Raw genomic sequence first — 27,135 nt, forward strand, 5'->3', positions numbered from 1 at the left:
TTTCATTTATTCACAATACAATAAAAGTTCCTTATTGAACGCGATTCAAATGGTTACAAATAGTTGAATCATGCCATATTTTGGACTAGATAATGCTAAACAAGGTTGGAATGTTGTTATATAAATAAATGTTTAAAAAAACCAATAATGAATGAATTAGAAAATCTGTTGAAATAACACTGTTAGATGTATTAGAGCTTAGAATTGCATTGGAGGCATACTTATATCTCAACAGATTTTCTAAATTATGCTACTTTCATTAATACCATGGTACTACTGTGGTACATTCATTAATACCATGGTACTACTGTGGTACGTTCATTAATACAGTGAAATATAAGTATGCCTCCAATGCAATTCTAAGCTCTAATACATCTAACAGTGCTATTTCAACAGATTTTCTAATGAATTCATTATTGGTTTAAAAAAATATATATATATATATAACAACATTCCAACCTTGTTTAGCATTATCTAGTCCAAAATATGGCATGATTCAACTATTTGTAACCATTTGAATCGCGTTCAATAAGGAACTTTTATTTTGAAGGCGAACCGCAAATGAAACTTTCGTGGCTAGTCTTTATTGTGGCTAGCTTCACATAGGTCAGATTCCTGATGATAATAACGTTGTAGATCAGTCGCAGTTGAGATGGACTCCTCTATGTACCTGTATGATGTCCCCCCAGTTTTCATTGAGACGTTTTGTAAGATAATCGACAGCGGTGATGACAGCCTCGGATGGCGCGGGCTCGGTGAGTAATGTGAACAAAGAAAAGTGTTACTTTCTGTGCGCGTTTTAAGCTGAATGATTATGGGTTTACCTAAACGGAAGTGTTGTGTACACTGTGGTACAGATTGTGTAGATTACATTTTAAAGATCTCTTCTGTGATAAATTCACATTCAGTTTTTTCCCCACCGCACTATGTACCGCTGTTAGTTTATAGCACATAGTATAATGTCACTATACCATCGGCAGACTGGGACAAAAATGTACAGTAGCGCTGGTATTTTAGCTACAGCAGCTCACATCACATCACTGCTCCATAAACCCTTTTCGAGGGCATTTGCCTCTTGCTTGCTCTCCCCTTCAAAATGTACCATGGTACTACTATGCTACTTTCATTAATACCATGGTACTACTATCCTACTTTCATTAACACCATGGTACTACTATGCTACTTTCATTAATACCATGGTACTACTGTGGTACTTTCACTTATACCATGGTACTACTATGCTACTTTCATTAACACCATGGTACTACTATGCTACTTTCATTAATACCATGGTACTACTATGCTACTTTCATTAACACCATGGTACTACTATGGTACTTTCATTAATACCATGGTACTACTGTGGTACTTTCACTTATACCATGGTACTACTATGCTACTTTCATTAACACCATGGTACTACTATGGTACTTTCAATAATACCATGGTACTACTATGGTACTTTCATTAATAAAATGGTACTACTATGGTACTTTCATTAATACCATGATACTACTATGGTACTTTCATTAATACCATGGTACTACTATGGTACTTTCATTAATACCATGGTACTACTATGGTACTCTCATTAATACCATGGTACTACTATGCTACTTTCATTAATACCATGGTACTACTATGCTACTCTCATTAATACCATGAAACCTCTATGCTACTCTCATTAATACCATGGTACTACTATGGTACTTTCACTTATACCATGGTCCTACTATGGTACTTTCGTTAATACCATGGTACTACTATGCTACTTTCATTAATACCATGGTACTACTGTGGTACTTTCACTTATACCATGGTACTACTGTGGTACTTTCATTAATACCATGGTACTACTATGCTACTCTCATTAATACCATGGTACTTCTATGCTACTCTCATTAATACCATGGTACTACTATGCTATTTTCATTAATAAAATGGTACTACTATGCTACTCTCATTAATACCATGATACTTCTATGCTACTCACATTAATACCATGCTACTACTATGCTACTTTCGTTAATACCATGGTACGACTGTGGTACTTTCACTTATACCATGGTACTACTATGGTACTTTTGTTAATACCATGATACTTCTATGCTACTTTCATTAATACCATGGTAGTACTGTGGTACTTTCACTTATACCATGGTACTACTGTGGTACTTTCATTAATACCATGGTACTACTGTGGTACTTTCATTAATACATGGTACTACTGTGGTACTTTAATTAATACCATGATACTTCTATGCTACTTTCATTAATACATGGTACTACTGTGGTACTTTAATTAATACCATGATACTTCTATGCTACTTTCATTAATACCATGGTACTACTGTGGTACGTTCACTTATACCATGGTACTACTGTGGTACTTTCATTAATAAAATACAGACAATACAGCCACATTACCCTAACTCTGTTTATACAGGAGCCTCGGTTATGAGGTTTGCATCTAATTCTTGTATAAAATGAATGAGTAAAGATGAAACTATTTGTGAAATGATATAGTGTGATGTTAAACCTTTAATGTGAGAGAATTGTAATCCCTTTAAAGTTTAACTACGTCATTGGCCCGCCCCCGTGAGCACAGACATGATCTGGCGTCATGGAACCACCTTTTCTATGGTTACGAATAAAAAACCCTCCTAAGAAAATCCTCTTCAGACTGAGCAAACCCTCAGCGTGAGCTGTGATTGCAAATAGTTTAGACCACAAAAACCTCAGTGTAAACTAAGGTTGCAATGGTTGTTGAATTACTAACCATACCACGTGGAGCATTGGCTACACGTCTGGAAATGGTTCAACTGAGACTATCGTTCCCTACAGAATAAGAGAAAATCTTAGATACTAATTACTAGTCTGCAGCTAGAAATGATGTAAACCTGGGACGAGAATACCGACAACCGCCGAAAACATCTATTCTATGAGAACATGTCTGAATGGTACTCTGAAGTATCCATTATAACCACAAAAGACTTAGAGCTTCAGGGAAACAGAAAGAGAGACAGCGACTCGGATGAACTCTTCAGCAGACGGACTGATGATTCCAACAGAGATCACAACGACACATGGGCGTAAATATATATTGATTGCAATTATTCCAGAATGAGTGAGCGTTCATATGCAAGGGATTAGCATTTCAATTAATATAATTATCAATTGTGTAGTGATCCTTTTTGTCTTTCCCACTCTTTCTCAGTCCACACCCACTTCCCTTTGTCCACCAAGCCATCATATCAGCTTAGCCCACTAGGGAATCTTTCCTATCCTTGTTAGTAACATATATCTACTGTTTGTTTGTTTGTGCATTTCTGTGATTATTTAGTTAGTAAATAAATTATTAAGCCAATTGGTGTATGATTTATACAGTGGGGGGAAAAAAGTATTTGATCCCCTGCTGATTTTGAACGTTTGCCCACTGACAAAGAAATGATCAGTCTATAATTTTAATGGTAGGTTTATTTGAACAGTGAGAGACAGAATAACAACAAAAAAATCCAGAAAAACGCATGTCAAAAATGTTATAAATTGATTTGCATTTTAATGAGGGAAATAAGTATTTGACCCCCTCTCAATCAGAAAGATTTCTGGCTCCCAGGTGTCTTTTATACAGGTAAAGAGCTGAGATTAGGAGCACACTCTTAAAGGGAGTGCTCCTAATCTTAGCTTGTTACCTGTATAAAAGACACCTGTCCACAAAAGCAATCAATCAATCAAATTCCAAACTCTCCACCATGGCCAAGACCAAAGAGCTCTCCAAGGATGTCAAGGACAAGATTGTAGAGCTACACAAGGCTGGAATGGGCTACAAGACCATCGCCAAGCAGCTTGGTGAGAAGGTGACAACAGTTGGTGCGATTATTCGCAAATGGAAGAAACACAAAAGAACTGTCAATCTCCCTCGGCCTGGGGCTCCATGCAAGATCTCACCTCGTGGAGTTGCAATGATCATGAGAACGGTGAGAAATCAGCCCAGAACTACACGGGAGGGTCTTGTCAATGATCTCAAGGCAGCTGGGACCATAGTCACCAAGAAAACAATTGGTAACACACTACGCCGTGAAGGACTGAAATCCTGCAGCGCCCACAAGGTCCCCCTGCTCAAGAAAGCACATTTACATGCCCATCTGAAGTTTGCCAATGAACATCTGAATGATTCAGAGGACAACTGGGTGAAAGTGTTGTGGTCAGATGAGACCAAAATGGAGCTCTTTGGCATCAACTCAACTCACCGTGTTTGGAGGAGGAGGAATGCTGCCTATGACCCCAAGAATACCATCCCCACCGTCAAACATGGAGGTGGAAACATTATGCTTTGGGGGTGTTTTTCTGCTAAGGGGACAGGACAACTTCACCGCATCAAAGGGACGATGGACGGGGCCATGTACCGTCAAATCTTGGGTGAGAACCTCCTTCCCTCAGCCAGGGCATTGAAAATGGGTCGTGGATAGGTATTCCAGCATGATAATGACCCAAAACACATGGCCAAGGCAACAAAGGAGTGGCTCAAGAAGAAGCCCATTAAGGTCCTGGAGTGGCCTAGCCAGTCTCCAGACCTTAATCCCATAGAAAATCTGTGGAGGGAGCTGAAGGTTCGAGTTGCCAAACGTCAGCCTCGAAACCTTAATGACTTGGAGAAGATCTGCAAAGAGGAGTGGGACAAAATCCCTCCTGAGATGTGTGCAAACCTGGTGGCCAACTACAAGAAACGTCTGACCTCTGTGATTGCCAACAAGGGTTTTGCCATCAAGTATTAAGTCATGTTTTGCAGAGGGGTCAAATACTTATTTCCCTCATTAAAATGCCAATTATTTTATGATAAGTGGGTCCCGTGTGGCTCAGTTGGTAGAGCATGGTGTTTGCAACGCCAGGGTTGTGGGTTCGATTCCCACGGGGGACCAGTATGGAAAAAATTTATGAAATGTATGCATTCACTACTGTAAGTTGCTCTGGATAAGAGCGTCTGCAAAAATGTAAACAACATTTTTGACATGCGTTTTTCTGGATTTTTTTGTTGTTATTCTGTCTCTCACTGTTCAAATAAACCTACCATTAAAATTATAGATTGATAATTTCTTTGTCAATGGGCAAATGTACAAAATCAGCAAGGGGTCAAATACTTTTTTCTCTCACTGTAGAGGGCCATTGGCTTATGTTACCTTAATTAATGATAGTGCATGTCATGTTCCCGCTGCCCACTAAGCTGGGTTTAATATTAGTCAGCATATACAGCCAAAACATTAAGGAACTGGCAGTACATCTGTGTCAAAGTCTCTTTTCCTCTCGTTTTTCTATTTAATTTAATATAAAACCATCTGTGTTTGTCATAGAAAGATGGGACTAGTTTCTGTGGATGCGGACAGATTTCCAGCATTGTGCTTCATTTGAAGCAAGCCGTGATGGGCCCTCCCGATGAGCAAATTACATTTCAGGCGGGACTTTCCAGCCTCCGATGGCGGTGGATATGTGATGGAATCCGACACCGGAGTCCCTAGTCACTGCAGTTAAATGTGATCTATGATATTGACAAGTCAAGTGGCCGCTTTAACAATGGAAAGACATGTCATCAAAGATGGAAGGCAGGCGTGGAAAGTGAGATAAGGTAGGACCCCTCTAGCCAATGAGGGGCCAGATACACGGCTCTTCCTCTCTGCTACAGATCAGAAACCCTCGTTGCCTTGCCGGCTGAAGAGACTATTTTATACAATATACAGCCAAAATATGAGGCCTAACTGGCAACAGTAGGATACATGATCTGTGTCAGTGTGCGTAAGTCTTCCTCTGTATTCTGCCTATCTCAACTGCACCACTGTTCTCTGCAGATCTCGGACCAGCACAACCAGAACTTTTAGCAAATAAGTGGGTTCATTTCAGACATTTAGCAACATCAGCACAACATGTCTTCTTTTGCTCTTAAACTGTTTCAGCACCAGCTTTCTGTTTTCATGATCCATGATGTTCTGTTCTGACTGTTTCAGCACCAGCTTTCTGTTTTCATGATCCATGATGTTCTGTTCTGACTGTTTCAGCACCAGCTTTCTGTTTTCATGATCCATGATGTTCTGTTCTGACTGTTTCAGCACCAGCTTTCTGTTTTCATGATCCATGATGTTCTGTTCTGACTGTTTCAGCACCAGCTTTCTGTTTTCATGATCCATGATGTTCTGTTCTGACTGTTTCAGCACCACCTTTCTGTTTTCATGATCCATGATGTTCTGTTCTGACTGTTTCAGCACCAGCTTTCTGTTTTCATGATCCATGATGTTCTGTTCTGACTGTTTCAGCACCAGCTTTCTGTTTTCATGATCCATGATGTTCTGTTCTGACTGTTTCAGCACCAGCTTTCTGTTTTCATGATCCATGATGTTCTGTTCTGACTGTTTCAGCACCAGCTTTCTGTTTTCATGATCCATGATGTTCTGTTCTGACTGTTTCAGCACCAGCTTTCTGTTTTCATGATCCATGATGTTCTGTTCTGACTGTTTCAGCACCAGCTTTCTGTTTTCATGATCCATGATGTTCTGTTCTGACTGTTTCAGCACCAGCTTTCTGTTTTCATGATCCATGATGTTCTGTTCTGACTGTTTCAGCACCAGCTTTCTGTTTTCATGATCCATGATGTTCTGTTCTGACTGTTTCAGCACCAGCTTTCTGTTTTCATGATCCATGATGTTCTGTTCTGACTGTTTCAGCACCAGCTTTCTGTTTTCATGATCCATGATGTTCTGTTCTGACTGTTTCAGCACCACCTTTCTGTTTTCATGATCCATGATGTTCTGTTCTGACTGTTTCAGCACCACCTTTCTGTTTTCATGATCCATGATGTTCTGTTCTGACTGTTTCAGCACCAGCTTTCTGTTTTCATGATCCATGATGTTCTGTTCTGACTGTTTCAGCACCAGCTTTCTGTTTTCATGATCCATGATGTTCTGTTCTGACTGTTTCAGCACCAGCTTTCTGTTTTCATGATCCATGATGTTCTGTTCTGACTGTTTCAGCACCAGCTTTCTGTTTTCATGATCCATGATGTTCTGTTCTGACTGTTTCAGCACCAGCTTTCTGTTTTCATGATCCATGATGTTCTGTTCTGACTGTTTCAGCACCAGCTTTCTGTTTTCATGATCCATGGCGCGCGCGCCCCTTTCTGTTTTCATGATCCATGATGTTCTGTTCTGACTGTTTCAGCACCAGCTTTCTGTTTTCATGATCCATGATGTTCTGTTCTGACTGTTTCAGCACCAGCTTTCTGTTTTCATGATCCATGATGTTCTGTTCTGACTGTTTCAGCACCAGCTTTCTGTTTTCATGATCCATGATGTTCTGTTCTGACTGTTTCAGCACCAGCTTTCTGTTTTCATGATCCATGATGTTCTGTTCTGACTGTTTCAGCACCAGCTTTCTGTTTTCATGATCCATGATGTTCTGTTCTGACTGTTTCAGCACCAGCTTTCTGTTTTCATGATCCATGATGTTCTGTTCTGACTGTTTCAGCACCAGCTTTCTGTTTTCATGATCCATGATGTTCTGTTCTGACTGTTTCAGCACCAGCTTTCTGTTTTCATGATCCATGATGTTCTGTTCTGACTGTTTCAGCACCAGCTTTCTGTTTTCATGATCCATGATGTTCTGTTCTGACTGTTTCAGCACCAGCTTTCTGTTTTCATGATCCATGATGTTCTGTTCTGACTGTTTCAGCACCAGCTTTCTGTTTTCATGATCCATGATGTTCTGTTCTGACTGTTTCAGCACCAGCTTTCTGTTTTCATGATCCATGATGTTCTGTTCTGACTGTTTCAGCACCAGCTTTCTGTTTTCATGATCCATGATGTTCTGTTCTGACTGTTTCAGCACCAGCTTTCTGTTTTCATGATCCATGATGTTCTGTTCTGACTGTTTCAGCACCAGCTTTCTGTTTTCATGATCCATGATGTTCTGTTCTGACTGTTTCAGCACCAGCTTTCTGTTTTCATGATCCATGATGTTCTGTTCTGACTGTTTCAGCACCAGCTTTCTGTTTTCATGATCCATGATGTTCTGTTCTGACTGTTTCAGCACCAGCTTTCTGTTTTCATGATCCATGATGTTCTGTTCTGACTGTTTCAGCACCAGCTTTCTGTTTTCATGATCCATGATGTTCTGTTCTGACTGTTTCAGCACCAGCTTTCTGTTTTCATGATCCATGATGTTCTGTTCTGACTGTTTCAGCACCAGCTTTCTGTTTTCATGATCCATGATGTTCTGTTCTGACTGTTTCAGCACCAGCTTTCTGTTTTCATGATCCATGATGTTCTGTTCTGACTGTTTCAGCACCAGCTTTCTGTTTTCATGATCCATGATGTTCTGTTCTGACTGTTTCAGCACCAGCTTTCTGTTTTCATGATCCATGATGTTCTGTTCTGACTGTTTCAGCACCAGCTTTCTGTTTTCATGATCCATGATGTTCTGTTCTGACTGTTTCAGCACCAGCTTTCTGTTTTCATGATCCATGATGTTCTGTTCTGACTGTTTCAGCACCAGCTTTCTGTTTTCATGATCCATGATGTTCTGTTCTGACTGTTTCAGCACCAGCTTTCTGTTTTCATGATCCATGATGTTCTGTTCTGACTGTTTCAGCACCAGCTTTCTGTTTTCATGATCCATGATGTTCTGTTCTGACTGTTTCAGCACCAGCTTTCTGTTTTCATGATCCATGATGTTCTGTTCTGACTGTTTCAGCACCAGCTTTCTGTTTTCATGATCCATGATGTTCTGTTCTGACTGTTTCAGCACCAGCTTTCTGTTTTCATGATCCATGATGTTCTGTTCTGACTGTTTCAGCACCAGCTTTCTGTTTTCATGATCCATGATGTTCTGTTCTGACTGTTTCAGCACCAGCTTTCTGTTTTCATGATCCATGATGTTCTGTTCTGACTGTTTCAGCACCAGCTTTCTGTTTTCATGATCCATGATGTTCTGTTCTGACTGTTTCAGCACCAGCTTTCTGTTTTCATGATCCATGATGTTCTGTTCTGACTGTTTCAGCACCAGCTTTCTGTTTTCATGATCCATGATGTTCTGTTCTGACTGTTTCAGCACCAGCTTTCTGTTTTCATGATCCATGATGTTCTGTTCTGACTGTTTCAGCACCAGCTTTCTGTTTTCATGATCCATGATGTTCTGTTCTGACTGTTTCAGCACCAGCTTTCTGTTTTCATGATCCATGATGTTCTGTTCTGACTGTTTCAGCACCAGCTTTCTGTTTTCATGATCCATGATGTTCTGTTCTGACTGTTTCAGCACCAGCTTTCTGTTTTCATGATCCATGATGTTCTGTTCTGACTGTTTCAGCACCAGCTTTCTGTTTTCATGATCCATGATGTTCTGTTCTGACTGTTTCAGCACCAGCTTTCTGTTTTCATGATCCATGATGTTCTGTTCTGACTGTTTCAGCACCAGCTTTCTGTTTTCATGATCCATGATGTTCTGTTCTGACTGTTTCAGCACCACCTTTCTGTTTTCATGATCCATGATGTTCTGTTCTGACTGTTTCAGCACCACCTTTCTGTTTTCATGATCCATGATGTTCTGTTCTGACTGTTTCAGCACCACCTTTCTGTTTTCATGATCCATGATGTTCTGTTCTGACTGTTTCAGCACCAGCTTTCTGTTTTCATGATCCATGATGTTCTGTTCTGACTGTTTCAGCACCAGCTTTCTGTTTTCATGATCCATGATGTTCTGTTCTGACTGTTTCAGCACCAGCTTTCTGTTTTCATGATCCATGATGTTCTGTTCTGACTGTTTCAGCACCAGCTTTCTGTTTTCATGATCCATGATGTTCTGTTCTGACTGTTTCAGCACCAGCTTTCTGTTTTCATGATCCATGATGTTCTGTTCTGACTGTTTCAGCACCAGCTTTCTGTTTTCATGATCCATGATGTTCTGTTCTGATAAGTGACTGACAGAGAGCTGGTCTCACTGATAAGTGACTGACAGAGAGCTGGTCTCACTGATAAGTGACTGACAGAGAGCTGATCTCACTGATAAGTGACTGACAGAGAGCTGATCTCACTGATAAGTGACTGACAGAGAGCTGGTCTCACTGATAAGTGACTGACAGAGAGCTGGTCTCACTGATAAGTGACTGACAGAGAGCTGGTCTCACTGATAAGTGACTGACAGAGAGCTGGTCTCACTGATAAGTGACTGACAGAGAGCTGGTCTCACTGATAAGTGACTGACAGAGAGCTGGTCTCACTGATAAGTGACTGACAGAGAGCTGGTCTCTTTGATAATGTGCGTTTGACTTTGAATGTGAATTTGCTCCACCTCAGCTCAGCCAATCAGAAAACTGGTCTGACCCATCTTGGTAGGGATGCCAGCCATTGCTCACTGGTCAGCCAAATGCTCAGTATAGATTATTATGACAACAGAGAAATTGCGCAAAAGTCATATAAAAACACCAGCCGTGTCATTTTTTAAATATTGTTTTAAAATATATATATATATATATATATATATATATTTGGGTCAATTTCCACCAGCCCACCTCGTTTAAAGATGGTCCGGCCCTTCTGGCATTTGCCAGAATTGCCAGACGGCCAATTCGCCCATGCACTTTAAGAACGTGCTTCCTGTTGTAAATATGTTTATTTCTCTACTTTATCTATCCCCCTTCAGCTGCGCGTATTGTGCCAAGTTGGATGGAGGTGCGACGCACTGAGAGGCTGGAGGCAATAGGCAAGAGCCCCACGCGAGAACTCATCTGGTCGTGGGCGCAACAGAACAAAACTGTTGGGGACCTTGTGAATGTGTTGGAGGATATGGGTCACTACAGAGCTCTACAGCTCTTTATTCCTCAAGGTAAGGGACTAGATTAGACTATATGACGGTGCAGTCTGTGTCAGTTTCGTATAGTATTCTACACCTCATGGCTTCCACAACTGTAGCTTGTTTTTCAACTGAAGCAAACCCTTTGGTTTCACTTCTGTAATGTCATTGTTGCGTAAACTTCCTCTATTCGTGTGCAAGCACTCAACACTGTCAACAAAACATTTAGCAATCTGTCAGCCTGAACATTTTCAGTGTCCTGCTACACTAATGGTTGATAATGTAGGTCTATGTTATTAGTGGTTAATAAAACAGTGAAATGTTGTCTTTTCAGAAACACAGTATTCCTTCCCCAACAGTGGACCATCAAAGAGCAGCAGGGATAACCCCTCACCTCCTCAGTCACCCGTGGTAGGCTACTAGTCATGTCATATCTATTAATCAAACCCCTCCCCTCCTCAGTCACCCGTGGTAGGCTACTAGTTATGTCATGATATATCTATTAATAAAACCCCCTCCTCAGTCACCTGCGGTAGGCTACTAGTTATGTCATGATATATCTATTAATCAAACCCCCTCCTCAGTCACCCGCGGTAGGCTACTAGTTATGTCATGATATATCTATTAATCAAACCCCCTCCTCAGTCACCTGCGGTAGGCTACTAGTTATGTCATGATATATCTATTAATCAAACCCCCTCCTCAGTCACCTGCGGTAGGCTACTAGTTATGTCATGATATATCTATTAATAAAACCCCCTCCTCAGTCACCTGCGGTAGGCTACTAGTTATGTCATGATATATCTATTAATCAAACCCCCTCCTCAGTCACCCGCGGTAGGCTACTAGTCATGTCATGATATATCTATTAATCAAACCCCCTCCTCAGTCACCCACGGTAGACTACTAGTTATGTCATGATATATCTATTAATCAAACCCCTCCCCTCCTCAGTCACCCGCGGTAGGCTACTAGTTATGTCATGATATATCTATTAATCAAACCCCCTCCTCAGTCACCCGCGGTAGGCTACTAGTCATGTCATGATATATCTATTAATCAAACCCCCTCCTCAGTCACCCGCGGTAGGCTACTAGTTATGTCATGATATATCTATTAATCAAACCCCCTCCCCAGTCACCCGTGATAGGCTCCTAGTCATGATCACCCTATTATGTTATGATCCATGTAGTTTGTGTTGAACTTGAAATGAATAATCTCCCTTTTATAGAGACGAGTCATTTTCACCTTAATGAATGTATGAAAGTGTGTCTCAAATGGGTCCCTGTTGTCTATGTAGGCTAGTCCATGTGTCACCCTGTAATTCATCCTTTGTTACACTGTAATAACTGTTGTGTGTTGTGTGTTCCATGTTGTGTGTGTTTTTGTCATCATGTCCTGTTTTCTCAGTCACCCCCACCTGACAGTGAGTCAACCCAACCTGGTTGGAACCAGTCTAATTATCATGTGTCTGGTGAAGGTACTTGACTGAAAGGTTGCTGAGCCGACAGTGAAAAACTGCCTGTGTGCCCTTGAGCAAGTCACTTAACCCTAATTTGTTCCAGGGGCGCCGTACTACTACCTTGTAAAACAATACATTACACTACACCTATCCGATGTATGTGACAATGTTATTATTCTTTTTATTTTGTATGTCTTGTCCACCTGTTAATATTTCTAATGAGATGAATACATTAGATTGCTGAGTCATTTCATTGTTTCAGTAGGAATTGTATTCGTCATGCTATGTTAGTACTTCTATCACATGTTCTTATGTTGGGTCATCAAAACATCACACCTCATCAAAACATCACACCTCATCAAAACATCACACCTCATCAAAACATCACACCGCAGCATCTGTTGAGATGATCCCTAGATACAACAGACTGATGTGTTGTCCCTAGATACAACAGACTGATGTGTTGAGATGGTCCCTAGATACAACAGACTGATGTGTTGAGATGGTCCCTAGATACAACAGACTGATGTGTTGAGATGGTCCCTAGATACAACAGACTGATGTGTTGAGATGGTCCCCTAGATACAACAGACTGATGTGTTGAGATGGTCCCTAGATACAACAGACTGATGTGTTGAGATGGTCCCTAGATACAACAGACTGATGTGTTGAGATGGTCCCTAGATACAACAGACTGATGTGTTGAGATGGTCCCTAGATACAACAGACTGATGTGTTGAGATGGTCCCTAGATACAACAGACTGATGTGTTGAGATGGTCCCTAGATACAACAGACTGATGTGTTGAGATGGTCCCTAGATACAACAGACTGATGTGTTGAGATGGTCCCTAGATACAACAGACTGATGTGTTGAGATGGTCCCTAGATACAACAGACTGATGTGTTGAGATGGTCCCTAGATACAACAGACTGATGTGTTGAGATGGTCCCTAGATACAACAGACTGATGTGTTGAGATGGTCCCTAGATACAACAGACTGATGTGTTGAGATGGTCCCTAGATACAACAGACTGATGTGTTGAGATGGTCCCCTAGATACAACAGACTGATGTGTTGAGATGGTCCCTAGATACAACAGACTGATGTGTTGAGATGGTCCCTAGATACAACAGACTGATGTGTTGAGATGGTCCCTAGATACAACAGACTGATGTGTTGAGATGGTCCCTAGATACAACAGACTGATGTGTTGAGATGGTCCCTAGATAGAACAGACTCATAAATAATATTGAGGGCATTATGTGGAACATCCAATGAGAGGAAGCTTCTGAGAGGTATCCAATTCCCTATTTCACTTCCCTTTTTATTTTGTGGTTTCATTGACGACCAGTATCACAGGGTGCAACCCAAATGGGCACCCTATTCCCTAAATAGTGCCCATGGGTCAAAAGTAGTCCGCTATGTAGGGAATAGGGTGCTGTTTGGGACGTAACCATACGGCTCATTGAACATGTGTAAAAGTACTAGTGAAAATGCTGAGGTTTTTCCTCGTTACTCTGCGTATGTTCTAAGTATTCTCACCTTGTTGCTAGGTAGAAACCACAGGCTTAGTGTTTTCACTTTGTTGCTAGGTAGAAACCACAGGCTTAGTGTTTTGACCTTGTTGCTTGGTAGAAACCACAGGCTTAGTGTTTTGATCTTGTTTCTAGGTAGAAACCACCGGCTTAGTGTTTTCACTTTGTTGCTAGGTAGAAACCACAGGCTTGTGATCACCTACTCAGACGTCATAGAGGGAACTAGACATTTTCACCAGGACATGAAGATCTCTGAGGGCAGCTTCTCTGCTGTCTACAGAGTGGTAAAGGGAAATGAAACCTTCGCTGTCAAGCTCTTTAAGCAGGTACTGACACTCCCACTCCATACCGTGCTCCATTTATAAAAGTCATCTTTTCAAAATGACCCTGGCTTGATGGAGATGAAATATAATAAAGGTCATTATTCAACTAGAGAGACATTTATTTGGTTATGTGCTTCAAAAGGACTGAGGACATACACAACACAGTTCAAGTGTTTGTTGGTCTTCTTCGTTGGTCTGTACAGGTGCAGAAAGCCTCATGGAGGAAGTTGTGGGATCTATTCAGGAGAGAGATGGAAGTTCATCATCTGTATGTCTAACTACTCCATTCATCCTCCATTTTAGATTGTTTCTTTATGTCTACCTACTCCATTCATCCTCCATTTTAGATTGTTTCTGTATGTCTACCTACTCCATTCATCCTCCATTTTAGATGGTTTCTGTATGTCTACCTACTCCATTCATCCTCCATTTTAGATGGTTTCTGTATGTCTACCTACTCCATTCATCCTCCATTTTAGATGGTTTCTGTATGTCTACCTACTCCATTCATCCTCCATTTTAGATTGTTTCTGTATGTCTACCTACTCCATTCATCCTCCATTTTAGATTGTTTCTGTATGTCTACCTACTCCATTCATCCTCCATTTTAGATTGTTTCTGTATGTCTACCTACTCCATTCATCCTCCATTTTAGATTGTTTCTGTATGTCTACCTACTCCATTCATCCTCCATTTTAGATTGTTTCTGTATGTCTACCTACTCCATTCATCCTCCATTTTAGATTGTTTCTGGGTAAATATTTACCACTGAAATCCATTAGGACATATCAATAGTCTTTCATGCACACATCTTCTCCTAATTGTAAAAAAATGAAAATCTGTTGTCAGTGACTTACCTGGTTAAATAAAGGTAAATATCTGTCTTTTACTAATCATCAAATCTGCCTGTTTATCCTTCAGCTACCAGCATCCTAACATCTTAGAGCTGTTGGGTTGTTACTCTGATGGGGATCGTTACTGGCTGGTATACCCTTACCTTCCCAACGGATCACTGTTCCACAGACTGCATGACCAGGTGAGATGTTCTATTCTATACCCCCTACCTTCCCAACAGATCACTGTTCCACAGACTGCATGACCAGGTGAGATGTTCTATTCTATACCCCTTACCTTCCCAACAGATCACTGTTCCACAGACTGCATGACCAGGTGAGATGTTCTATTCTATACCCCCTACCTTCCCAACAGATCACTGTTCCACAGACTGCATGACCAGGTGAGATGTTCTATTCTATACCCCCTACCTTCCCAACGGATCACTGTTCCACAGACTGCATGACCAGGTGAGATGTTCTATTCTATACCCCCTACCTTCCCAACGGATCACTGTTCCACAGACTGCATGACCAGGTGAGATGTTCTATTCTATACCCCCTACCTTCCCAACGGATCACTGTTCCACAGACTGCATGACCAGGTGAGATGTTCTATTCTATACCCCCTACCTTCCCAACGGATCACTGTTCCACAGACTGCATGACCAGGTAAGATGTTCTATTCTATACCCCCTACCTTCCCAACGGATCACTGTTCCACAGACTGCATGACCAGGTGAGATGTTCTATTCTATACCCCCTACCTTCCATTTTATTCTACTAAACTACTATTCTATTCTATTTCAATGCCAAATATATCAGTGTATCTGTCTCTGTGGTGGACAGACTGTATGGTAGTAGGTGTATTGATGTTTAAATGCTAACATGTCTCGCCTCCTGCATCTCTCTGTAGAACGTAGTGCCTACTCTCTCATGGCAGGAGCGTCTGGACATCATCAAGGGGATGGCTAAGGCTGTACATCACCTACACATGGCCCAGCCCTGCACTGTGGTCTGTGGTAACATAACAAGGTACCAGCTCAAACCCCTAGTCAATAACATAACAAGGTACCAGCTCAAACCCCTAGTCAATAACATAACAAGGTACCAGCTCAAACCCCTAGTCACTAACATAACAAGGTACCAGCTCAAACCCCTAGTCAATAACATAACAAGGTACCAGTTCAAACCCCTAGTCAATAACATAACAAGGTACCAGCTCAAACCCCTAGTCAATAACATAACAAGGTACCAGCTCAAACCCCTAGTCAATAACATAACAAGGTACCAGCTCAAACCCCTAGTCAATAACATAACAAGGTACCAGCTCAAACCCCTAGTCAATAACATAACAAGGTACCAGCTCAAACCCCTAGTCAATAACATAACAAGGTACCAGTTCAAACCCCTAGTCAATAACATAACAAGGTACCAGCTCAAACCCCTAGTCAATAACATAACAAGGTACCAGCTCAAACCCCTAGTCAATAACATAACAAGGTACCAGCTCAAACCCCTAGTCAATAACATAACAAGGTACCAGTTCAAACCCCTAGTCAATAACATCACAAGGTACCAGCTCAAACCCCTAGTCAATAACATAACAAGGTACCAGCTCAAACCCCTAGTCAATAACATAACAAGGTACCAGCTCAAACCCCTAGTCAATAACATAACAAGGTACCAGCTCAAACCCCTAGTCAATAACATAACAAGGTACCAGCTCAAACCCCTAGTCAATAACATAACAAGGTACCAGTTCAAACCCCTAGTCAATAACATAACAAGGTACCAGTTCAAACCCCTAGTCTATAACATAACAAGGTACCAGTTCAAACCCCTAGTCAATAACATAACAAGGTACCAGCTCAAACCCCTAGTCAATAACATAACAAGGTACCAGCTCAAACCCCTAGTCAATAACATAACAAGGTACCAGCTCAAACCCCTAGTCTATAACATAACAATGTACCAGCTCAAACCCCTAGTCAATAACATAACAAGGTACCAGCTCAAACCCCTAGTCAATAACATAACAAGGTACCAGTTCAAACCCCTAGTCAATAACATAACAAGGTACCAGCTCAAACCCCTAGTCAATAACATAACAAGGTACCAGCTCAAACCCCTAGTCAATAACATAACAAGGTACCAGCTCAAACTCCTAGTCAATAACATAACAAGGTACCAGCTCAAACCCCTAGTCTATAACATAACAAGGTACCAGCTCAAACCCCTAGTCAATAACATAACAAGGTACCAGCTCAAACCCCTAGTCAATAACATAACAAGGTACCAGCTCAAACCCCTAGTCAATAACATAACAAGATACCAGTTCAAACCCCTAGTCACTAACATAACAAGGTACCAGCTCAAACCCCTAGTCAATAACATAACAAGGTACCAGCTCAAACCCCTAGTCACTAACATAACAAGGTACCAGCTCAAACCATTAGTCTAGTCACTCACCTCACCCCCCTTTCACCCCCTAGCCTAGTGGTTAGAGGCAGGTAGCCTAGTGGTTAGAGTGTTGGACTAGTAACCGGAAGGTTGCAAGATCAAATCCCCAAGGTAAAAATCTGTCGTTCTGCCCCTGAACAAGGCAGTTAACCCACTGTTCCCCGGTAGGCCGTCATTGTAAATAAGAATTTGTTGTTAACTGACTTGCCTCGTTAAATAAAGGTTCAATAAGAAAAATGTCAGGGTCTTGGTGAATGATGGGACCAGGAAAGAGACAGACTTTTTTTTAAAGCATTGGTTTTAGCATAGCATAACACAGCATATCACAGTATAACATAGCCTAGCATAGCATAACACAGCATATCACAGTATAACATAGCCTAGCATAGCATAACACAGCATATCACAGTATAACATAGCCTAGCATAGCATAACACATTTCCAAAGATCCCAGTCACACCTGAGTTCCAAAGATCCCAGTCACACCTGAATTCCAAAGCGTATTCTCTCTGTGTAGTTCTAACATACTGCTGGACGAGCGGCTGCAGCCCAAGCTGTCTGATTTTGGGACGGCCTGTCTCAGACCCCACTCTGTCAGTCAGAGCTGCACCGTTACCTTGGATACGACCTTCGGAACCCTGGGCTACCTGCCGGAGGAATACATCCGAGACGGAAAGCTGTCCGTCAGTCTGGACGTGTTCAGCTTAGGAGTGGTGAGTTAGTGAACACTTGACAAAAAATGCTCTGAAACATATTTTTGACAAAACAATCCTCTTTCAACAGACGTGGTCTTTGTCAGCTACTTGTGACTAATACTGGATAAACTGATCTGAATGCCAGAACATAGCTGTTTGTGAATTGATTGGATGTCTATGACCAGAACCTGTTAATAAGAACCTATTTCTTCTTTAGGTTATAATGGAAATATTAACGGGACGGAAAGTTAGAGAGGAGACTCCTAAACACACCCTGCTGGTGAGACTAGAATTACATTTTGTTACTTTCGGAAATTGCACATTGCATTGAAATGCTTGCAAACACATGAAATAATGCTGGATTGCTGGATACATGCAGTCTGGTTCATGCTACCTCCCTCCCATCCAGAGAGACGTCCTAAGTGGAGAGGTGGAGGACACTGGCAGTGTAGACTCCTGTCTTCAGTATCTGGACCCGAGAGCTGGTCTTTGTCCCCACTCTATGTCCTTTACCTTGTTGCGTCTAGCCCTGGACTGCACCTCTACACGACCACGCAACAGACCCACCATGGAGAATGTGAGTCAACTCAATACAATTCAATGCAATCCAGTTCAATTTAGTTCAATTCAATTAAATTCTACTTTATTGAGTTGGGTAAATGTGAGAATAGGGACATGAACCTGACTTTTAGAGTCAAGGTTCAGGGTAGGACTGTTTGTTTGATTTTCCACTGAATCAGACCTGAATCAGACCTGGGCAGAAAATAGTTTATTTTGTAGTTTGTTTGAAAATACCAACTTTTGAAATACTCGAGGTAGTCGAAGATAGTTTAGGTAGAATTTGAGCTAGTCGAAGATAGTTTAGGTAGAGTTTGAGCTAGTCAAAGATAGATTAGGTAGAGTTTGAGCTAGTCGAAGATAGTTTAGGTAGAGTTTGAGCTAGTCGAAGATAGTTTAGGTAGAGTTTGAGCTAGTCGAAGATAGTTTAGGTAGAGTTTGAGCTAGTCTAAGATAGTTTAGGTAGAGTTTGAGCTAGTCGAAGATAGTTTAGGCAGAGTTTGAGCTAGTCGAAGATAGTTTAGGTAGAGTTTGAGCTAGTCAAAGATAGATTAGGTAGAGTTTGAGCTAGTCGAAGATAGTTTAGGTAGAGTTTGAGCTAGTCGAAGATAGTTTAGGTAGAGTTTGAGCTAGTCGAAGATAGTTTAGGTAGAGTTTGAGCTAGTCTAAGATAGTTTAGGTAGAGTTTGAGCTAGTCTAAGATAGATTAGGTAGAGTTTGAGCTAGTCGAAGATAGTTTAGGTAGAGTTTGAGCTAGTCGAAGATAGTTTAGGTAGAGTTTGAGCTAGTCGAAGATAGTTTAGGTAGAGTTTGAGCTAGTCGAAGATAGTTTAGGTAGAGTTTGAGCTAGTCGAAGATAGTTTAGGTAGAGTTTGAGCTAGTCGAAGATAGTTTAGGTAGAGTTTGAGGTAGTTGTTTTGATATTCAAATACAGGTCTCAGGAAAAGAATACCTCACCAATAGCCAAATCATATTTGAAGGTATTTGAATATATGCAAGTTATTTGAAAAACTAAAAAATATTTATTTGGTGGCTGCCAAATATTCGATGAAGAACCCAAAACTATAACAGTTAGTTGAATTCGTCTAAATACATGATAATTAGCACATAGTTTGGAGGCTCTCAGATATGAATCTTAATATAGTCTATAGCCTAGAATAAAATAAATGAGGGACATGGAATCACCTCAACATTAGAGAAGATTAACAAAATGACTGACAAATATGTTCCTAATGAGTGACATAAGGTTATACGGTAATGAGTGACATAAGGTTATACGGTAATGAGTGACATAAGGTTATACGGTAACACTTGACATCCAGTTCTTGTACATATGTAGTAACTTTGTGATTATTACAATAGCAACATTGTTGTTACATAGGACTTTGGAAATGTCTTTATAATTACACAATAATGGAGTTATTAAATGAAATAAGGAACAGTCACTATTCTGGTGTAGAGAAGTTACAAAAATTCTCAGCTCATTGCTATGCAATTCAAATGCAATTACCAAATTATTATGTAACAAAATGCTAATACAAGGTAATTAAAGTTGTTTTACTCCGGCACAAGAACAGTTTAATGTTAAAGGTTACTTAGAATGCTAACAGTAACAAAATATGGATATTAAGTGTTGAAAGCAAACGAAATATCCCAAAACTGCCTTCTCGAATCAACTACAGCCAAGGTAGGTGGAAAATCATGTTAGTTTATATTCTGAGTAAATTATCCCTTTAAAGATGGTGTAGTGTGTGTTTAAAACAAGAACACTTCCTCTCAGATGGACAAAGAGGATCGACGTTGTTTGCAAATGGATTTGAATTACTCTGCAGTATTTTCAGGTATTATAAAATGAATTGCAGCTTTGAACCGTTTCAGTGGCATGTTGAAAGAGTCATACAGTACAGATGTAGGATCTTAGTTTGAGCCAGTTTGCTACAGCAGGAAAATAATCCTCAGCAACAGGAAATGTGAATTATGTGGATTATAATGAATGGACATTTTTGTATTGGTTGACACATTTTTCATTAGGGCAAATCAAATCTGAAATGTTAAAGTCAATATTACAAACTTTAGAAGCCTTTTCAAAACTCAAATACACTACAAGTTTGCATTTTCTGCTGTGCAGGAAAATTCTCAGCAACAAAAGTGTGATCAAAGTAAGATCCTACATCTGTAGTTGAGCGTCACAATTTATGTTTACTTATCTGTAAAAAAAAAAAAAAAGGACATTTAGGAGAATGGACATTTACAGAATGTTCACATAGAAATGTATTGTGAAGATCAAATATGACTGTCAGATAGATTGGAATAGGATAGGAGATTGGGCTCTGTTCATTCTATTTCTATCTTCAATATACAATTCTAGATACAGCCCTGTCATTGGTTGAAGACAGCCAATCCAACATACAGTTCTAGATACAGCCCTGTCATTGGTTGAAGACAGCCAATCCAACATACAGTTCTAGATACAGTCCTGTCATTAGTTGAAGACAGCCAATCCCATACAGTTCTAGATACAGTCCTGTCATTAGTTGAAGACAGCCAATCCAACATACAGTTCTAGATACAGTCCTGTCATTAGTTGAAGACAGCCAATCCCATACAGTTCTAGATACAGCCCTGTCATTAGTTGAAGACAGCCAATCCAACATACAGTTCTAGATACAGTCCTGTCATTAGTTGAAGACAGCCAATCCCATACAGTTCTAGATACAGTCCTGTCATTAGTTGAAGACAGCCAATCCAACATACAGTTCTAGATACAGTCCTGTCATTAGTTGAAGACAGCCAATCCAACATACAGTTCTAGATACAGTCCTGTCATTAGTTGAAGACAGCCAATCCCATACAGTTCTAGATACAGTCCTGTCATTAGTTGAAGACAGCCAATCCCATACAGTTCTAGATACAGTCCTGTCATTAGTTGAAGACAGCGAATCCAACATACAGTTCTAGATACAGTCCTGTCATTAGTTGAAGACAGCCAATCCCATACAGTTCTAGATACAGTCCTGTCATTAGTTGAAGACAGCCAATCCAACATACAGTTCTAGATACAGTCCTGTCATTAGTTGAAGACAGCCAATCCCATACAGTTCTAGATACAGTCCTGTCATTAGTTGAAGACAGCCAATCCAACATACAGTTCTAGATACAGCCCTGTCATTAGTTGAAGACAGCCAATCCCATACAGTTCTAGATACAGTCCTGTCATTAGTTGAAGACAGCCAATCCAACATACAGTTCTAGATACAGTCCTGTCATTAGTTGAAGACAGCCAATCCAACATACAGTTCTAGATACAGCCCTGTCATTAGTTGAAGACAGCCAATCCCATACAGTTCTAGATACAGTCCTGTCATTAGTTGAAGACAGCCAATCCAACATACAGTTCTAGATACAGTCCTGTCATTAGTTGAAGACAGCGAATCCCATACAGTTCTAGATACAGTCCTGTCATTAGTTGAAGATAGCCAATCCAACATACAGTTCTAGATACAGTCCTGTCATTAGTTGAAGACAGCCAATCCAACATACAGTTCTAGATACAGTCCTGTCATTAGTTGAAGACAGCCAATCCCATACAGTTCTAGATACAGTCCTGTCATTAGTTGAAGACAGCCAATCCCATACAGTTCTAGATACAGTCCTGTCATTAGTTGAAGACAGCCAATCCCATACAGTTCTAGATACAGTCCTGTCATTAGTTGAAGACAGCCAATCCAACATACAGTTCTAGATACAGTCCTGTCATTAGTTGAAGACAGCGAATCCCATACAGTTCTAGATACAGTCCTGTCATTAGTTGAAGACAGCCAATCCAACATACAGTTCTAGATACAGTCCTGCCATTAGTTGAAGACAGCCAATCCCATACAGTTCTAGATACAGTCCTGCCATTAGTTGAAGACAGCCAATCCCATACAGTTCTAGATACAGTCCTGTCATTAGTTGAAGACAGCGAATCCCATACAGTTCTAGATACAGTCCTGTCATTAGTTGAAGACAGCCAATCCAACATACAGTTCTAGATACAGTCCTGTCATTAGTTGAAGACAGCGAATCCAACATACAGTTCTAGATACAGTCCTGTCATTAGTTGAAGACAGCCAATCCAACATACAGTTCTAGATACAGCCCTGTCATTAGTTGAAGACAGCGAATCCCATACAGTTCCAGATACAGTCCTGTCATTAGTTGAAGACAGCCAATCCCATACAGTTCTAGATACAGTCCTGTCATTAGTTGAAGACAGCCAATCCAACATACAGTTCTAGATACAGTCCTGTCATTAGTTGAAGACAGCCAATCCAACATACAGTTCTAGATACAGTCCTGCCATTAGTTGAAGACAGCCAATCCCATACAGTTCCAGATACAGTCCTGTCATTAGTTGAAGAGCCAATCCAATAGTTTCTGAAATGCTGTCACTTCCTGAGATCTGTATTCAAATAGTTTTTTTGAAGTTGTCCTTTTTTGAGGATCTGTTTTCAAGTAGTTGTAGTCACCTCCAAAGTAACTATTTGTTTCTCTGAAAGCAGCGTTAAAACTAGAGTTCTCTTAGGTCTGGACTGAACTCTGAAAGCAGCGTTAAAACTAGACTTCTCTTAGGTCTGGACTGAACTCTGAAAGCAGCGTTAAAACTAGAGTTCTCTTAGGTCTGGACTGAACTCTGAAAGCAGCGTTAAAACTAGAGTTCTCTTAGGTCTGGACTGAACTCTGAAAGCAGCGTTAAAACTAGAGTTCTCTTAGGTCTGGACTGAACTCTGAAAGCAGCGTTAAAACTAGACTTCTCTTAGGTCTGGACTGGATACTGTAGCTAGGTGAAGGGCTGACTAGACAAATGAGAACAAAAGTCATTTACAGCCTCTCGATATCTGTGGACTTAGTAAATATTGACTTTATGAGTCATACTAGATTTCTGTCTGTCCATTTCTGGTGAGTGAAGAGATTACTGCTTTTATTTACAGGTAAATCATTGATAGCACATTGTCTTTTACAATAATGAAATGGGTGTTCTCCCCCAACCTGCCTCTTCCAGGTGTTACAGGTATTGAGCCAGCTGCTTCCCCTGCCGTGCCCACCTGAAGAGCAGCCACACACTCTGACCGACGAGGCCCCAGCTCCCCCTGCCTCTCCTGCCCAGACGGGACATGGCCCCAGCTCCAACCCCAGCCCCAGTGTGCCTGTGGAGGATGATGAGCTGCACAGTTACCCCATTGAGAACCCACAGCCAGCTCCAGCCCAGGGAGGGCCCTGTGAGTGTAGCCAGTCAGAGGTCACCTATCTGGGCAGTGGGGAGCGGAGCAGCCACCTGTCACGGGAGGGGGCAGGGGAAAGAGCAGGACTAGGGGCTGATGAGGCTGACCAGAGCCTACAGACCAATGGAGAGCCAGTGGATCTTTACAGTAGCTGGCCAGTCCAGTGTAGCTGTTCAGCTGAGGTGGATGGACTGGGCTGTGAGGACTGTAGAGCCAATGGGTTTACTCCCTGCCCCTCAGACCTCCCTCAAGGCAAGTATTATGTTTGGGACCAGGAGTTATACCTCACCACCTTACATAACCAGGTTTAAGCCCAAGGCCCTACCTATGGAATGTAACTACCTATAGACTGTAACTATCTATAGACTGTAACTCCCTATAGACTGTAACTACCTATAGACTGTAACTACCTATAGACTGTAACTCCCTATAGACTGTAACTACCTATAGACTGTAACTACCTATAGACTGTAACTACCTATAGACTGTAACTCCCTATAGACTGTAACTCCCTATAGACTGTAACTACCTATAGACTGTAACTCCCTATAGACTGTAACTCCCTATAGACTGTAACTCCCTATAGACTGTAACTACCTATAGACTGTAACTACCTATAGACTGTAACTCCCTATAGACTGTAACTACCTATAGACTGTAACTCCCTATAGACTGTAACTACCTATAGACTGTAACTCCCTATAGACTGTAACTATCTATAGACTGTAACTATCTATAGACTGTAACTATCTATAGACTGTAACTACCTATAGACTGTAACTCCCTATAGACTGTAACTACCTATAGACTGTAACTCCCTATAGACTGTAACTACCTATAGACTGTAACTACCTATAGACTGTAACTCCCTATAGACTGTAACTACCTATAGACTGTAACTACCTATAGACTGTAACTCCCTATAGACTGTAACTCCCTATAGACTGTAACTACCTATAGACTGTAACTCCCTATAGACTGTAACTATCTATAGACTGTAACTACCTATAGACTGTAACTCCCTATAGACTGTAACTACCTATAGACTGTAACTCCCTATAGACTGTAACTCCCTATAGACTGTAACTACCTATAGACTGTAACTACCTATAGACTGTAACTCCCTATAGACTGTAACTACCTATAGACTGTAACTACCTATAGACTGTAACTACCTATAGACTGTAACTCCCAATAGACTGTAACTATCTATAGACTGTAACTACCTATAGACTGTAACTACCTATAGACTGTAACTACCTATAGACTGTAACTACCTATAGACTGTAACTACCTATAGACTGTAACTCCCTATAGACTGTAACTACCTATAGACTGTAACTAGGACCTGGAGGTTATCCAGGTTGGGTCAAAGGGTCAAGGAAAAACTGTGTTTTAGCTATAGAACCTGGTTGTATAAAAATGAAGATTTCAGAGATAATTTCTTCTTTACCCAGCAGCCAATGTTGAGTCAGACTCACATACTGGAACCTTGGTTTAATTCTAATTGTTCTGTCTATGTTACAGGTGACCTCAGCTTCTCTTCCCTCAGTATAGTGGACAACCCTGCCAAGCAGAGAATGATGAATAAGATTGATCTGTACAACAGAGGCCTCCTCAGAACAGAGGAACTCCTCTCTGTCTCCATCACCACCCAGGAGTGAGAAAGCTGATCTAGGATCTGCTTGCCCTCCACGAATCCTAATCTTAACCATTAGAGGGTAAAAACACAAAACAGACCCCAGACCAGCATCGAGGACAACTTCACTACTTTGAATGACACATGCATACAGTACATGGCCTGCAGAGAGAGAGGGTTAACTTATCCATATATCTGACTTAGTCATTGCTGGCCCTGGTTAAATGGCCTGGCCCTGGTTAAATGGCCTGGCCCTGGTTAAATGTCCTGGCCCTGGTTAAATGACCTGGCCCTGGTTAAATGACCTGGCCCTGGTTAAATGACCTGGCCCTGATTAAATGACCTGGCCCTGGTTAAATGACCTGGCCCTGGTTAAATGACCTGGCCCTGGTTAAATGACCTGGCCCTGGTTAAATGACCTGGCCCTGGTTAAATTATTTGGCCCTGGTTAAATGACCTGGCCCTGGTTAAATGACCTGGCCCTGGTTAAATGACTTGGCCCTGGTTAAATGACCTGGCCCTGGTTAAATGACCTGGCCCTGATTAAATGACCTGGCCCTGGTTAAATGACCTGGCCCTGGTTAAATGACCTGGCCCTGGTTAAATGACCTGGCCCTGGTTAAATGACCTGGCCCTGGTTAAATGACCTGGCCCTGGTTAAATGACCTGACCCTGGTTAAATGACCTGGCCCTGGTTAAATGACCTGGCCCTGGTTAAATGACCTGGCATGGCCACTCAGCCACAGGATACTGTAGATGGTGTCAAATCTCCCTTTCTCTAAATGACTGTACGGATCTGGGCTGGGTTTCCCAAAAAGCATCGTAGCACTATGATCATCTTTCGTCCATTTAGTTTCAATGGAATTAAGATGGTTAGTGCTACGATGCTTTTGGGAAATCCAGCCCTGGTAGGTGACAAGATGTGATGTTCATATGCTTGAATGATAGCAATCTATGTCCTTCATTGACAGTATATTATGCTAAAAATATATATTCTTGTAGAAAGATATTTATTATCTGCTGACAGATTCCATTTTATATTTGTTATTTATAAAATTAGGATATGATTTATACAGTACTTCTATAATAAAAACATTTTATAAAGATAATTTAAAATGAAAGTTCATGCTAAAACGTTAGCGTGTAGAAACAGTGCCAGGGAAACTAAACCAAAGCATGAATTGCTGTCATACCTTGTCCATAGACTACTTACAGGGTAAGGAAACCAATGTGTCATTTTGTAATTTGGGTCAACTATCCCTTTACTTATGTTTTGTAAGTTGACTTTACATTTTGTCATGCCTTTTATTAATAAAATAAGATTGACAATGTGGATGAATTCGTTTGAATTATTCGTAGGTAAAAAAAACGATATTCCGCTTTCACTGTAATACACAACTATAACTGCATTCATGACTTACAATAAGATGGTGTAGTATCTGGTAAGCCTAATGGTAAGCACAGGAATGAGACTCATCAAGCTGCACCTTACCCCCCAGGCCGGTCGGTGGCGCTTACCCGCTAGTTTTTAGC

At 41.0% G+C, this 27,135-nt stretch overlaps 1 protein-coding gene across 2 annotated transcripts; it reads left to right on the forward strand.

Annotated features, from left to right (window-relative positions):
• The first annotated feature begins 566 nt into the window (after positions 1–566).
• Positions 567–26,933, forward strand: LOC106597975 (interleukin-1 receptor-associated kinase 3). Of its 2 annotated transcripts, none has more exons than XM_045700207.2 (13): positions 567–755; positions 10,678–10,860; positions 11,162–11,238; positions 12,238–12,307; positions 14,002–14,153; positions 14,354–14,418; positions 15,072–15,186; positions 15,900–16,018; positions 17,964–18,159; positions 18,359–18,421; positions 18,551–18,718; positions 23,744–24,215; positions 25,491–26,933. In XM_045700207.2, the coding sequence occupies exons 1-13, from the start codon at positions 653–655 to the stop codon at positions 25,625–25,627; spliced, it is 1,920 nt and encodes a 639-aa protein (XP_045556163.2). In that variant the 5' UTR covers positions 567–652; the 3' UTR covers positions 25,628–26,933. The 2 variants fall into 2 exon arrangements, with proteins under 2 accessions (XP_045556163.2, XP_045556164.2); XM_045700208.2 differs by having other exon boundaries at positions 12,238–12,253.
• The last annotated feature ends 202 nt before the right edge of the window (positions 26,934–27,135 follow it).

The sequence above is a fragment of the Salmo salar genome, chromosome 17 (assembly GCF_965601325.2).
Source record: "Salmo salar chromosome 17, fSalSal1, whole genome shotgun sequence".
In the NCBI taxonomy this organism is placed as follows: Eukaryota; Metazoa; Chordata; class Actinopteri; order Salmoniformes; family Salmonidae; genus Salmo; species Salmo salar.

Bases quoted from the DNA above. Each gene is read 5' to 3' on its own strand.
- LOC106597975 (XM_045700207.2), top strand. From the start codon at position 653: ATGGACTCCTCTATGTACCTGTATGATGTCCCCCCAGTTTTCATTGAG. The intron at 16,019-17,963 runs GTACCAGCTCAA...CTCTCTGTGTAG, and splicing joins GTCTGTGGTAACATAACAAG to TTCTAACATACTGCTGGACG. The intron at 24,216-25,490 runs GCAAGTATTATG...TCTATGTTACAG, and splicing joins CCCCTCAGACCTCCCTCAAG to GTGACCTCAGCTTCTCTTCC.